Source organism: Seriola aureovittata, chromosome 10, assembly GCF_021018895.1.
Source record: "Seriola aureovittata isolate HTS-2021-v1 ecotype China chromosome 10, ASM2101889v1, whole genome shotgun sequence".
NCBI classification, from domain to species: Eukaryota; Metazoa; Chordata; class Actinopteri; order Carangiformes; family Carangidae; genus Seriola; species Seriola aureovittata.
This window is the reverse complement of record NC_079373.1, coordinates 26658668-26673875: the sequence shown is the minus strand read 5'-3', so window position 1 is coordinate 26673875 and position 15208 is coordinate 26658668. Positions and strand designations below refer to the sequence as shown.

The following is a 15208-nucleotide window of genomic DNA, read 5'->3' as shown; positions in this document are numbered from 1 at the left end:
CCAGGATCTGCAGCTCCACTGAAATAGTTTCTGCTCGCTCTAACCTTTCCTCCGCTCTCTGGCAGGAGCCGCGACCTCCCGACATGTTTCCACAGGAAGTGATGCGGGTGATGCTTCCACGTAGAAACCGTGTGTGAAAGGTTCATCCGAGGCTTCGGCCGCCTCGCTTCGATAAATCCTCCGTCTGAAGTGAAACCACTGCAACTTTTAATCTCCCGTTTGATTTGTTTGACTCCGGCTGCCGAGGCCTCGTCTTACAGAAACCTGAGCTGAATTTTATTTTGAATGACACCTTGTGTGTGCGACTAACGGCCGCACACACGGTTCAGACGGCTGGCTCGATAAGCTGCTCGTATAAAGGACACTGAGTCAGTGCGCATTAATCATGTCGCCGACTCCTTGTGGCACAATTGCTTCATCCCTCCTCACTTAACTCTGAGGGCGGGAACCTGATTACGTCCGAACCGCCGTCCCGTCCAAGGATGTGACTTCCTGCGGCAGAAATTTACGATGTTCCTCGGAGAGTTGTTGCGGTGGTATTTCTGGAGCCTGCCGGCCCATTGGTCTGAAGTGGCTCCGCTACCATAAAGAGGGCTGACTTTTCTGCTGAGCGAGCACTTCACACTCTATATACCCTGTTTAATCTTTAGTGTTTGGGACTTGGCAGTGTCTCCCCCCCCCTCCTCGCTCGTCTTCGTCAGGTTCAGTAGGTGCGAGTCTCTCCTGCAGCTCGGCTTCTCTCACTCCGGTAGGAAACAATACGCTGAGGTCTGGTTAGCAGGTGGGAATTTATTCTGCAGAGGTGCTTTTGAACTGTGTTGTGATGGTGGTGCTGCAGGTGTGACCTCTGACCTCTGAGGCTGCGTTCAGAGGTCTAGAGTAGAAACAGGGGAGCAGTTAAAGCAGCAGCCGAGACTCACTGGAGTCATTGAAGGACACTGTCGGGACGCTGAGCTGTGAAACAACTGCTGGATGTTCAGGTTGAAGTTTGGACTTTTAAGGTGAAATTGAGGCTAATTTGTGGTTTTGTTCTTTTATTTTGACGGGATCCGGCTCGTCTTTTAATGAAAATCACCTCATCACGAACCCACGACCTTTCGGATGTTTCAATACGCTCTCGTGGTGTTGTTGAGATTTTGAAGTTTGATTTTTAAAATAATAAAAAATACATGTCAGTTTTGCCAGATGGGATATACGTGTAATTTTACATTTAAGAAATTATTATCAAATGACAAACCTGTAATTTCATAATTAAAAAGTTGAATTCAGGACTAATTATTTCAAAAATGGAATTACAGTGAAAGAAAACATTCAGATATTCGTCATTTAAAACTTTTGTTTGTTCATTCATGTTGAATTGTTTGTGAGTGAATTTCATGTTTTGCATGTTCAGCTGATCTGCTGTTCACTGACTAAGAGACATGATTAATTAACACTTTATTTTCCCTTTGAGTAGCACCAGATTACATTGTTCTTTCCTTCGATCCCTATTCGAAATTATTCATAAGTTGCGCGTAAAATAAAGCGACTGCATCAGATCTTTGCTGTAAATGACAAAATGTGATTCTCTTATTCACTTTCTGCAGTTATATTGTTGTTCTTGTCTTTCCGGCTTCAGTTGGACATTTAGTTGTGGCTCAGTGTTTGGCGGGAGTTTTCAGTTTGAAACTCAGAAAGTTTCACAAAGTGTTTACGAGCAGTTCTGGTTTAAGTTTACACAGTGATGTTAATGTTCCCACTGATGATTTAAATCCGTCTGAACCCAGAATCTTTAACGCTTCATGTTGCCACAAACTTGTTCTTTTAAATGTGGATTTTGTTCCGTATTAAAGTTTCAGAAAGTTTTACAGTTTGTGATTCTTCATATTGTGACGTGAGGAGCTTGTGGGGGTTTGCATGCCTGCGGGATGTCGGGCTTGCTGTTAACGCCTCTCGCTGCGTGCTTTGTGACACATTTGGTCGCCCTGCTGGAGGCCATGTTCGTGCTCAGATCTCTGGCTCGCTGTAAGACGTTAAATTCCAGGCACAATGTCTTCAGGCAACTGTTTGAGCTCCAGCATCCGACCCCGCCCGTCCAAAATTAGCCGGTTTGTGATCGCTGGCGTGGTTTTCCATGATAGTAAAAAGCATCGTGTTTCCTGCTGCGGGTCAAAGGGCCGCTGCTTGATAACGCCGCGGTGGGGGCAGCAGGACGCGAGCTGTGTGGAGTTGAGCTGTGGACGGTCAGTGTGCTTTATGTAACCTGTCTGCTCAGGTTTGACTGATGAGTGTTTTCTGTCTCTGAACAGGGTGTGAAGATCACAAACAGCCAAAATGTCTGAGTGAGTATCGTCTTCTTCATCCTCATCTTCTTTTCACTGAGCTGGAAACAGAGAGACAAACTGTGGAGCTTTCCTCCGACTTCACCCTGACTGTTGCTTTGATCTGGTTGTTGTAAAATAGGTGTGACAGTTCTTAAAATGAAAGAGACGTGTCAGACTTTTATTTCACACGTCTATAAACTTCTAATAATTTCCAGTTTATTTAAACACCAGCGTAGATCCTCAGATAGTGGCAACGTCTGGTGTCTCTAATTCCAGGCTGAGTGATGACTGATCAGAAATAACACAGAGGTAAATACAACATTTTCTGTTGCAATCACGAATCTGTCCCGACAGAAAAAAACATCCAAACAACCGTTTTGTAGCTTTAGCCACTGCAGAAGCTAATGTTTGTTTTAGACGATTATAAACCAGGAGCTTTAATTATTTAATCTGGTTAAATTAAAGGGTTAAAATAATGAGTTCTGAAACTGTGATTTTAATTCAGATTCAGTTAGTTGGCATTTATGCAGTCGTTGGTTTCCAGAGGAACAAATTGAATCAGTTTAAATCTGTAGTTTCAGTTTTACTTCGGTTAATTGTCGACATTCTTGTGTATGTTTATATTATTTTATTAAAAAAAAAAAACACTGTTCACCAACTTTCCTTAAGGTGGAGGGAGATAATTCAGTGTCTGACATTAAGAAAAACCTTGAAAACTGAACGAACCATCAATATTGTTGCCAGGAAACAGAGCAGGTGAAAGAGTTCAGATCCCTTAAAGCAGAGCCGAGTCTGATGGAAGTTCGCTCTGTTTCACAGGATAAATCGAAAATAAACGTCCAGTAGTTGGTGGGATGTTTCGCTCGGGGTCTAAATGCTGCGTCTGAATCTAAACTGATGTGAACACATGCGAACGCGGCGGCCCGGAGACTGACTGTCAGTTTAAAGGTCGACCTTTAGCCTCAGATGACAGCAGCTGGAGGCGTCGCCGGCAGGTGTGAGGAGAAACGTTAACTCAGGCGCATGTAACGTGAAATACGTTTTTATTAATCCGGCTCCACTTTTCAAATGGTTGTAGTTTGTTTTCCCACCTCACATCGTGACATTATGACGTAGGCTGTTCATGTTGAGTGTTATCAGTGTCAGATTAGTCACTTTTAATTGTTGATGTGTTATTTTAACGAGGTTTTCTTAAAGATTTTCTCTCTGGAAACCATCCGTCAGTGAGATGCTGTTGGGGCTTGTTTTAAAGCAAAAGTTCAACATAAGGAAAAACCTTATTGGCTTTTTGGTGTAAAGTGAAATGAGAAGTCAGTGCTGCTTTCATGACGTCACGATGTCATGTGAGGCCACAGCGAGCTGCCGGTTAGCTTAGCTTAGCATGAAGAATGAAAACGGGGGAAACAGCTCGCCTGGCTCTGTCCGAAGACGACAAAACCAGCGCCTCTAAAACTCACTCGTTAACTCATAATATCTCGTTTGTTTAATCTGATCAAATATGTGCTATCAGTGGTTTTAATACAGTAAGTGACTGTCAAACTCCCTTTAAGAAAACAACAGACATAATATGATATTGTGTGATGAAACGTCTCCATCAGTCCTGAGTATGACTTTATTCTTTTATTCTTTGTGTCTCAAAGAAAGAAAATGACATCCAGCCGCAGGCATCATCTGAAGGTGAGTCCTCTTTCAAAGTGAAATGTTATTGTGAAGAGTTCAATTAAATCTTTTTTACACATTAACGTTTTCATCTCCCTGCAGAGTTTGATGCTGCAGATCGCCGCCGGCTTGATCGAGCAGGAGAAGAAGGACATCGAGGCGGCGAAGCAGGCCTACATGGCCGAGAACTGCCCCGCCCCCGACCTCAGCGGAGACCAGGCCGCCCTCATGGTGAGACCGCGACGACATCTTCGTTCTAATGCTGCTTTCAGGCGACACCTCGTGCCAACTCTCACTTTAAATGTGATCCAAAAGTTCTAAAACTGAATGATGAAGTCGGACTCGTAAACACAGTAAAACCAGGTCGCAATTTATCCGTCCATCAACACTGCAGAGTGAGAAACATCGCACGTACTTTTCACAGTAAACATGCGTAAAGAGAAAATAATACATATGTTTGTGTGTATTCTGAGCAAAGGTCAGACAGGTTGTTGTTGTTGTTTCCTACAGGTGTACATGTGCAGGTCATATCTGCCACTGGATTATTGTTACTGATGTATTAACATGTAAACAGCGTTTAATACTTTATATATTTTAAATATTTTACAGACTTAAAGTTAATCACATGATAAATTTAAAAAAAATCAAATAAGTGAATAAACAAGTAAATATTTATTTCAGATAAATGTAGTGGAGTAAAAAATATAATCTCCACCTCTGACGTAGAGGAGTTGAAGATAAAGTCACATATGACGTAACAGCTGAAGGTGTTAAACACGTTATCACATGTTGTTTGTTTGTTTGTTTGTTTGTTTGTTTGTTGTCAACAGGAATTTTGCAAGAAGCTCCACCAGGCCATCGACAAGGTCGATGAGGCGAGGTACGACGCCGAGTCCAAAGTGCAGAAGGCCAACAAAGAGGTGAGACGCATGAGGATCGATCCGTTTTATTCCCTTTAGATCAAGAACATTGTTCGATCAGCTGATCGGGTTTCAGCTGGTCGTCAGATGAGCCGCGGACTCGGCGGTTTCACTAACGGGTCGTGGCGTTTCTCTGCCTCCAGATCGAGGACCTGAAGCTGAAGGTGGTGGAGCTGGCCGGAGTGAAGAAACCCGCCCTGAAGAAGGTCCGTATGTCGCTGACGCCATGCTGCAGGCGCTGCTGGGCGGCAAACACAAGGTGACCATGGACCTGAGGGCCAACCTGAAGCAGGTGAAGAAGGAGGTCAAGGAGGAGGTGAGGAAACACGTCCCAAACATTTAGAGGCGGGAAGCTTCAACGGCTCCGGGTTTCTGTTCTGCTGAGATCTTTACTGCGTCCACTCGTTAGAACTTTACTTACAGTTTAATATTTCCATCCAACAGAAATCATGTTCCTCACAGCTGTTGGTGATCGAACAGAAACATCTGTAAAGTGTCAGTTGTGGTCACCAGCAGATGTTCTGTGCTGCCACAGGGATCGATATGACATCACACTGTGTTGCACTTTGTTTTCAAATCTAAAGATCAATTCTGTGAGAAAAAGATAAAAATATAGATCAAATATGAGGAATGATAAAAATACTGAGATGGTTCATTAATATTTTATAATAATAATGATAATAATAATTAATAATCACCACTCAAAACCCAAAGTGCTTCACACAAGGGAGCAAAGTATGAAATCAAATATAAACTGTAATTAAGTTAAAAACGTCATTAACTGCAGCAGAATAAAAATATTTAAAACAAGTAAAACTGAGATTAAAGAAGAAATAAAGAAATTATTCTGAAAAGTTCTAATAAATGATGTTTTCAGGTTGAAGCCTCATGGCCGTGACTGTCATGATGATGTCATAACTACAGGAATATAAACTTTATTTTCTCACTTTTTTTGTGCAGAATTCAGCTTCTGTACTTTTCTGTTTCTTCCTGCAGAATAAACGACACTGTAAATCCTAAAGGATCACAACAGTGTTTTTATAAATCCTTTAAACTTCCCGACACTGCCAGCTGTTGTCCACAGCTGGAATGTCTTTGTAACTGTCCAGGAAACCAGTGATTTTCACCGCACTCGTCTGCTGCAGCTGGAAGAGCAGACTGAAAGTCCTAAAAGCCTTGTTTTTCTAAACTCTTAATACTTCAACCTGTTCAGACTTGAAACCATCTTCATTGTATCTTGAAATAATAAAGAATAAATCGTGTTGCTGCGGCAGAATCAGGAAAAACGAAGCTGGTTTTAAGAAAATACGACTTTAAGGACAAATCACAGGATGAAAGAACTGAGGAAGTGAAACATTATTAACTTAAATTAAAAACTTTATTTGTCTCCAGAACAAAAGAACAAACTGTGAACGTGAAGAAAAACAACAACAGAGCAAAAACAATAACCTGTAATATTATCATGGGGTTAACAATGACTTTACTGGTGTAAATGATAAAAATGGGTCGAAGATACAAAGATACAGAGATACAAAGATACAGAGATACAAAGATACAGAGATACAAAGATACAAAGATACAGAGATACAAAGATACAGAGATACCTGTTTGTATCGCTGGTTGCGTTAATGTTTGGTCTCTTTGTGTCTCCAGCCCACAGAGGCCGTCGGCGACTGGCGTAAGAACATCGAGGATAAAGCCGACAGGAAGAAGATGTTCGAGACTTCCTAAATCCCTCCTGGAGCGGCGAGGACGACGGCAGGGGAGACGTCTCCGTCCGAGGTCTGAGTGACTGAATGTGTCTCTGAGTCCCAGCGGGACACAGGGACGAGAGTTCAGACACTTTTTTTTGTTTTTGTTTTTTTTTTTGTCTTTTTGTTTTTGGTTGTTTTTGTGATACCGTCGCCCCGAGAGACTGAACTGAAACAAACAGTTAAAACGTCTGAGACAGAAACATTAGAGCAACATGTTCCGGTTCTCATGAGTCATTAGAAATAAACGTTTTCAAATAAGGATCCATTTGTTTTAATCATTCTTCATTTTGTTTTTCACAAATCACACGACATCAAACTGACACTTAAACAATATATCACATATATATATACACAGATATATATATATACAGATATATATATATATATCACTTTTTACTATAAACTAGTGAAAAGTTCAACATTTTGGAAAATAAGAAAGGAAAAAAGAAAAACTGCAAAATGTCGATATAAAATGCTTAAAAAAAGAAGATAAATATTCAATAATAATATGATTTTTACAATTAGATATTTAGATATAACAAAAATAGCAAAAAATATGTTTATTTACTTTCTTTCTGAGGGAGGGATGACAGTGGTTAGCTTAGCTTAGCATAAAGACTAGAAGCAGAGGGAAACTACTAGCCTAAACATGTTGCTATTCTTGAAACAGCTGATTTGTGTTTGAATCTCTAACGACCTGATAAAAAGAAGCTCGTGTGAATCTGTAACTGAAACCACATGCGGGTCGCACTCACACTAAGAACACAGAGCTTTATTTTTTGTCTTCAAACGTGTAAAACGAATCAAATTAAGCACAAAACAACTGAATATTTCTCTTTAATGAGACGGTGCAGTGGATAAAAAGCTTAAATTGATGATATTTCTTTAATAAATCGGAATAAAAGCTGCTTTAAAGGGGAAATCAGACAGAAAAGCTCATTTCAAAGACACGTCGGGACTGCTGGTCTCAGATCAGCCTCGGCCTGGGTTCCTTCATATCCAGTAAAACCCCCCCATATACAGTGAATCTGCATTTTTTAAGCCTCCAGATCAGCTGGGGGTCTTCTCTCAGGGAGGGCGGTTGCAGAGCGGGGCTGGGCCGGGTGTATTTCAGGAGCTCGCCGGCCCATTGGTCTGCCCAGGAATCCATTTCCATAAAGAGGATCTGGGCATTTTGCTGAGGCATCGCAACCCACCATATATACCCTATTTCATTTTTCACTGTCTGTGGCTTTGGCAGTGTCTCCTTTTCTTCCACCCCGTGTGTCCTCTTCTTCTTCCTCCTCTCTAATAGGTGAGAAATTTTCTTTATTCTCCCTCTGTGTGTTTTTTTTTTATCTCTCTGAGAGCAGCATCTTTTATTTTACACATCATGTAGAAAACAGGATCCCTGCACGTTTGACGCGTGGTGACATCCTGAACTCGCTTTGTACATGTTCGTCGGCCACATTTGACCTTTTTACCCTCGACAGACCCTGAATTTACGATCCCCGTTGAGCTCGGCTCTGTTGTGTTTTATGGTCCTGGAGATGTTCGCAGCTCGGAGTTAGAGGCTGATTGTGAACCTGGCAAGTGGAGGGAAAGTCTTAAAACTGTCACTGTCATCGTGATATCTGAACAGCTGTTAAAATGTCTGATTCTGCTTTTGATTAACACTTTGACAAAATATCTTTTTTTTTATATTTGAATCACAGAAGTCTTTTAAAACTTAGAAAGGTTGAAAAAGTTCATGTTTGAAGCTTTTTGACTGTTTCTGTGACATAATGGACAAACTTAATGACACTTGAATACTTAATTAAGCTTTTGATTAATATGAATATTAGGTTGTTGATATTATTCATGGTTTAATGAGTCTATAAGTTTATTTGACTACGTTTACAGGATCAGGAAATTTCACTTTCATCTGTTTGAAGTATTTTCTTTGCTGTTATTTGTTTAAATTAAGATTCACAGGATGTAAATTTGTTCATTTTACACTTTAAAGGTGGTAAATTTGAGTCAAATCAATGTAAAATTGAAAATAACTTGACAAAATTAAAGTTGAACAGTTTCATTTTTGTTTTTCTTTAAAGAGTAAACAAGAAGATCAAAGAGAAATCATCTCCTCAGACTTGGACCTTGATATTTTGCCTTTTGAATTAATTAAAAGAGATCCAGGTCGAACTTCAGTTGATGATATTTCACTGTGGAATTTTTCAAATTAACCCTTCATTCGATCCGGCCGTAAACTTTTGGAGGCGCGACACTCGATCCCGAGCTTCCCAGTTTAGTTCAGTCGACGTCGCTGCTCTTCAGCTGTGGCCTCAGATCACGTTACGGCACAAATAATTCTCGTCCATCCGTCTCCATCAGAGCGACAGAACATGCTGATCTCAGAGAACCCCGATACTGAGCGACTACGGCATTCAGGAGAGGTCAAAATAGACTCAGTGTGTGTTCTTGTGTGTTTCTTCATGCAGGTTGTGAACCGCACAAACCGCAAAGATGTCTGAGTAAGTCTGAGCAGCATCATCACATGATCACATCCGTCAGGTTTACACTGCACCCTTCTTCACAAACACATAATCTCATTTTCCAAATATATTTTTACATTTTTTCTCAAATAATAAACAATATTATCCTGAAGTTAAGACAGAAATCACACGCTCATAATTCACAATTCTTCCTTAAATAAGCAAAACTGCTTTGAAAACATGTTAAATCTTCTTCTTGGAGACGGATTTTGAGATTTGTGAAACAACTTCCTCCCAAACAGGAAAAAGATGACTTCCAGCCGCAGGCATCACCTCAAGGTAAAACCAGCCGCGTGATAATGTCTGTGCACCTGAACACTGCTGTTACAGGTGCAGCCCTGGAGACTAATTCAAGGTTTTCAAGGCTCATTTTAAAGCATTAGCCTGGTATGATTCTGTATTTTCATTACTGTCATGAAATCCCATGAAAAGAGCAAAAACACGTGACAGTAAGAAAAATGTTGAATAGTTTAAATTTAAATCAGCATCTTAAATCACACCCTGTCTTCTGTAAAGTAACAACAACATCCCGGTGTTGTGAGTGGATACTCATCTGTTTGTTTGTTTCTTCGTCTGTTTGTTTGTTTCTTCGTCTGTTTGTTTATTTGTTTGTCTGTTTGTTTGTTCGTCTGTTTGTTTGTTTGTTTGTTTCTTCGTCCTGCAGAGTGTGATCCTCCAGATCGCTCTGAGCTGGCTGGAGCAGGAGAAGAAGGATAATGTTGTGGCAAAGGAGGCCTACATGGCCGAGCACTGCCCCCCCCCAGAGCTGAGCGGAGACCAGGCCGCCCTCATGGTGAGAGGAGCATCAGTCTCTGTTATTGGTTCAGAAAAAGCCTCTGAGTCTGTAAAAGTTTTTTTATTTAGTTAGTAAATATTTTTATAACTTATTTTATCACTTCAACACTAAATAATAAAGAATGTAAATGGATAGTTAAACATTTAGTTTTCCCAGAATCAGCTAGACTCAGTACAGGAGTAGGTCCAACGTGCGTTTAGCCTAGCGTAGCGCAAAAACTAGAAGCAGGTGGAAACTGCTAGCCTAGCATCCAGACTCTAGAGCAGTCTTATGTTTAAGAATGTGAAGAAAATAAGAATATAGTAACTAAAAACTATTTTCAGAGGCAGTTAAATGGCGGCCATTTTGCAAAGCTCCCGCCACATTTTGGCTAGCTTGCGGTTGGCTAGCTTACATTTTGTGATGTATTTTTGTGTAGATAAAGTTGACAAAGGTGAAATAGCAGTGTTGTTTTTGTTAGCATTTAACTACGACTATCTTATAAAACCCTTATGCTAACTGTACCTACCACATTCGCTAAATGCTAATGTAAGAAACTGTATATGAAGAATTAACCTGTTGGACAAAGGAAACTAGTTAGCTAACAAGTTACTGGTATCTTAGCTAACCACAGACAGAGGTTGTCCGGAGCACTGATTAGCATCATTAGCATTGTTGTAAATTGCCCTGTGTATGAAGCCACATAGGTTTGGCGATAGGGGCAAAATTAATGTTATAAACATAGTTCTTCATATTTCAGTTGGAGGTTATTGGAGGTACGTACTGTTTATGTAACATGAGAGCTGCGTTTGTGTTTGTGTCGACAGGAATTCTGCAAGAAGCTCCAAGCCGCCATCGACAAGATCGATGAGGAGAGGTACGACGCCGAGTCCAAAGTGCAGAAGGCCAACAAAGAGGTAACTGTCCTCTGATGTCATCACAACACCGGCAGCTTTCTGAGGGACAGCGGACTAAAACTAAAACCCTCTCCCTGTCACAGATCGAGGACCTGAAGATCAAAGTGGTGGACCTGATCGGCGTGAAGAAACCCGCCCTGAAGAAGGTCCGTATGTCTGCCGACTCCATGCTGCAGGCGCTGCTGGGCTCCAAACACAAGGTGACCATGGACCTGAGGTCCAACCTGAAGCAGGTGAAGAAGGAGGTCAAGGAGGAGGTGAGTGTCCCGCTGTTTTTACCTACATATTTTTAGCTTGTAGCTTCCGGTTGTGTCCTTATAAGACGAGAGATGTCGGGGTCGAATTCTGTCCCTGTGCTTTTCTTTGTAAACACAGACACAGGTCATGATCTCTGGTTCGTTATTAGGGTTTACATTTTGCATCTGCAAATACTGTCGATGTTGTTTAATGTCGTCCACCGAGGTCTTTCAAGAGTAGTTCCAATTTAGCTGTGGTTCTCAAAGTGGGGTCCGGTGACCCCCAGGGGTCCTTGAGGGGGTTCCTGCAGGTCCCCAGCAAAAAGAGGAATCATTTATTTTCACTATAATTCAATCTATAAGTAACACAATGACAGAATGTTGAATATTTTGGTCACGGTTTCAACATTTACTGTAAGAAAAGCAAAAATCGAATTAAACGGGAGCCTGTGGTCTAATGTGTCAGTTGATGGTCCTTGATGTGAAACAGTTTGAGAACCACTTCTCTGTAGAGCAATTAAATTACATTAATTTAGCAGATTTATAACATTATAGCCACTTATATATTCAAATCATAACATTAAAACAACACATTCGATTTCCTTCAAAACTGTTTGACTAAAGTCAGAAAGAAAGAACGTCAGTTCAATATCAATAATAATAATAATACATTTTATTTATAGGCACCTTTCATTATTATTTCATTATTAATATGGGTAGAGAGTAAATAGTGGGAAAAATATTTTTGCAAGACTTACTGTAGGTTTACTGCAAACGTAAAGTGTCAGACTGTTTGTTATTAAAGTATTTAAATCAGACATTTATACCCTATTCAATATACTGATAGTTAAATCTGTATAATTGCAGTTTTTTGGTGTTACATAACTTTTACCATTATCATAACCTCAAGGTCCACTTCATAGCTTTCAACCGAATCTCATGGTTTTCCTCAGAAGATGATAAAATAATATAAATAAGGTCCAAAATCACAAATATCTCACACCAACCGAGCAAACTCCGCCCACTGAGGGAGACCCTGATGATGATGTAATGTATGTAATGTCTGTAGATGTATACAGAGGTTTAAATGCTGTTTCCACAATAGCAGGAGTTTAATTATGAATCTTTTATCTGTGTATTTATTCTGTTGGTCGGTTTGAATCCAAAATGCTGGAATCAGCTTGTTAAATATTTGTATTTTTTATTTTTTATCTTGTTACAAATTAGAAAATCTTATTTAACACGTCGTCCGTGTGGAATGAAAAGTGAAAATAAAACCTAATCTGAAGCTTTAACGACCGGTGAGGATCTCCTGTCACATGTGCGTCTCCTTTTGACTGATTTGCCTCGTCTCCTCCGCAGCCTACAGAAGCAGTGGGCGACTGGCGTAAGAACATTGAGGACAAGGCCGACAGGAAGAAGATGTTCGAGTCCTCCTAAACGTTATCGCTGCTGTTTGTCTTTCTGTTTCTATGAACTCCACGTGTCTTATATATGTTGGTTGAACCAGGAGGTTGTGTTGTGTTTCGGTTTAAATCACACGGCAGGTTTGGACAGCAGGTTAGAAAAGTCTGAGAGGAGTCGCGCTGCAGGAGATTCAAGGGAGGAGTTTGAGGAGTTTTTCTCCTTCTTTCTTTTGCACTTTGTTTTGTCTGGAGGGAAGAGGAGGAGGAGGAGGAGGAGGAGGAGGAGTGTCGATTGTTTCTGCAGGTTCACGCACCAGCAACACAACATCAAGTCTTAATCTCCACACATTCACACAAACTGAACCATGTCGAATAAAAACAATAAAGTCAAATGTGGAAGAAAATGTCTGATTTTTGTCTTTTTTCAGATTTACAGGGTCAAGAGTCAGAAATACTATATAACCCCCCCCCCCCCTTCTGTTAAAGCTCCTCCAGTGTAAAGGTCTGTGTCCATGTGTAGTGTGATTATAGATCAGCTCTAGCTTCTATATTAATACTGTGAAAGTATCAAAGCCTCAGTCCACAGAGAAATGCACACAGCCTGTATTCAGAAACTGAGCCTTAAAACCAGCCGTCAGGACTTCTGGAACTTTGTGATGTCACAACAAAGCAGTCACCAAGCCCCGCCCACCTGGACCCACCATCCAAACCTTGCAGGATTTGACTTGAACCCTTTTCTCTTCTGTAGACTGTGTTTATAAACAGCAGCTGATTCAGAATAACTTTGACATAGTTGTAGCTCTAGCTAACAGGTGCTAGCTGGCTAAATCTGGTCGCAGTCGTTGAACTTCCTAGCTCGAGAGGCAGGGGACGTGTGATTGGCTGAAAGGTGAGAAGACAGTCGCATGTCATGAAAATGATGTAATGGATTAAAAACTGACAGAGCATTTTGAAATAAACATGTTTATAATTAAAAATAAATAAATAATAAAATAATAATGGAAGCAAATGGTGAAATAATATTTCATAATAATTTGTTAAGTAATTTGATTATAAAAGTTTAAATAAATGTACATTATGACTTTTTGACGCAGATGTTTCTTCATGATGACATCACTTTTATTTATTCAGGCGAATCCCACTGAGATAGAAATCTCATTTTCAAGAGACATAAAAAACAATAAAAACAATGAACAGACAGTCCAGAAACAATTTACAATTCAATTTCAATAATAAACAATAAAACGACAAAATTATAATAAAACTAACACGGAAGGAAAATTTAAAACATAAGATGCGAAGATAAAACACAGGCGACAGTCTCCAGTTAAAACATCCGCACTCTGTTTACGAAGGTTTAAAATCTTGTTTCTAAAATAATTGTCATGATTGGAAATCTTTCTTTTTTTGGAAACGCCCTGTGACTGATAAATAACAGTTTGCTTGTATAATCTGTACACAGCATTGTGGAGGTACGGTACGGTTCTGGTTTCGGTTGTTCTGGGATTTCATGTTGGGACGACTCTGATTCCAGGTAGACGCTCGGCACACCTGTTGGTAATCAGCTGAGAGACGCTCGGCACACCTGTTGGTAATCAGCTGAGAGACGCTCGACACACCTGTTGGTAATCAGCTGAGAGACGCTCGTTAGTGAAACCGAAGCACACCAGGGAAATATCTCCTCTCTGAAACCATTTCTACAGACGCTGAACATTGCAACCTTCATGACGGAGGATTTACTGCCGGACTGTTGGATCAGCTTTAGCTGCCTGATGAACTGACAAGCCCACGTCCCGTTGAACCTCCTGAATCCAGAAATCCAGAAATACTTCACGTTCTATTCTTTTATATCTTTTATATTTAACACATCGTCCGGTTCCTCCTCACGTCTGTCGTCCTGCAGGTGTCCAGTCATGTGACCGTCACAGTTTCTGACCTTAGACTTTTATATTTCCTGTGTATAATTAGATGATTAGATGTTAGTGTTAAAGTAAAGGTCAGAGGTCAGAGGTGAAACTGAATTAACAAGGTGTGTTCAGGAGAGTCCGGTCTTTAGAGCCACTCAGCAACAGAAGGTGATTAATGATCCATTAAGATCCTGTTGGTCTTTAATGATTTAACTCACTGCTGGTTTCACATGCGCCTCGCCCTCCTCACACACACACACACACACACACACACACACACACACACACACGCAGATGCCCTCACACTCCTTGTATGGTGCTGTGAGCTCTGCCTCCAGGCTGCTGGGGGCCCCGAGGCTCCGGGGCCTCTAGAGTTTCCTCGGCAGCTAACTTTATCCCTCGGCCTCCTGGGGAATGTGAGGAGACGCCTTCGAGTTATATTTGTATCATGTGACTCCCTTTAAAAAACGTTGCGTTTTCCTCCGTGTCACCAGTCCGCTGGGATCAGTCGTTACAAACAGTCTGTAATTTAGCTCTTTAACATTTTCAGCATCTATCTGACGTTATAGCAACAGTATTATTATGGGGTTTGTTTGTTTTGTTTTTATCGGTTTTCTTTAGTTTTAGAGTAAAAAGCATCATAAACACAGAGAGGCAGAGAAAGACACAGTGGAAGTCAAGTTTGCTTCTAGATTAAATATAAGATTATAATCTATATCAACAAACGTCATTTATTGTTTGTGAATCCAGTTTAACACTTCAGAAACATGGTCCTGTGAAGCTGGGCGGTGGGTGGAGGACCCTCGTCTTCATGGCAG

The 15208-nt window shown here is 40.7% G+C and overlaps 1 protein-coding gene and 1 pseudogene across 1 annotated transcript; both read left to right on the top strand.

Annotated features, from left to right (window-relative positions):
* The first annotated feature begins 354 nt into the window (after nucleotides 1-354).
* LOC130175750 (troponin I, fast skeletal muscle-like) lies at nucleotides 355-6897 on the top strand (annotated as a pseudogene).
* An 894-nt stretch (nucleotides 6898-7791) lies between these two features.
* LOC130175749 (troponin I, fast skeletal muscle-like) lies at nucleotides 7792-12887 on the top strand. The gene is made up of 7 exons (XM_056386274.1): nucleotides 7792-7930; nucleotides 9096-9128; nucleotides 9392-9428; nucleotides 9814-9942; nucleotides 10752-10841; nucleotides 10925-11098; nucleotides 12440-12887. The coding sequence occupies exons 2-7, from the start codon at nucleotides 9121-9123 to the stop codon at nucleotides 12515-12517; spliced, it is 516 nt and encodes a 171-aa protein (XP_056242249.1). The 5' UTR covers nucleotides 7792-7930; nucleotides 9096-9120; the 3' UTR covers nucleotides 12518-12887.
* The last annotated feature ends 2321 nt before the right edge of the window (nucleotides 12888-15208 follow it).

Bases quoted from the DNA above. Each gene is read 5' to 3' on its own strand.
- LOC130175749 (XM_056386274.1), top strand. The intron at 10,842-10,924 runs GTAACTGTCCTC...TCCCTGTCACAG, and splicing joins TGCAGAAGGCCAACAAAGAG to ATCGAGGACCTGAAGATCAA. The intron at 11,099-12,439 runs GTGAGTGTCCCG...TCTCCTCCGCAG, and splicing joins AGAAGGAGGTCAAGGAGGAG to CCTACAGAAGCAGTGGGCGA.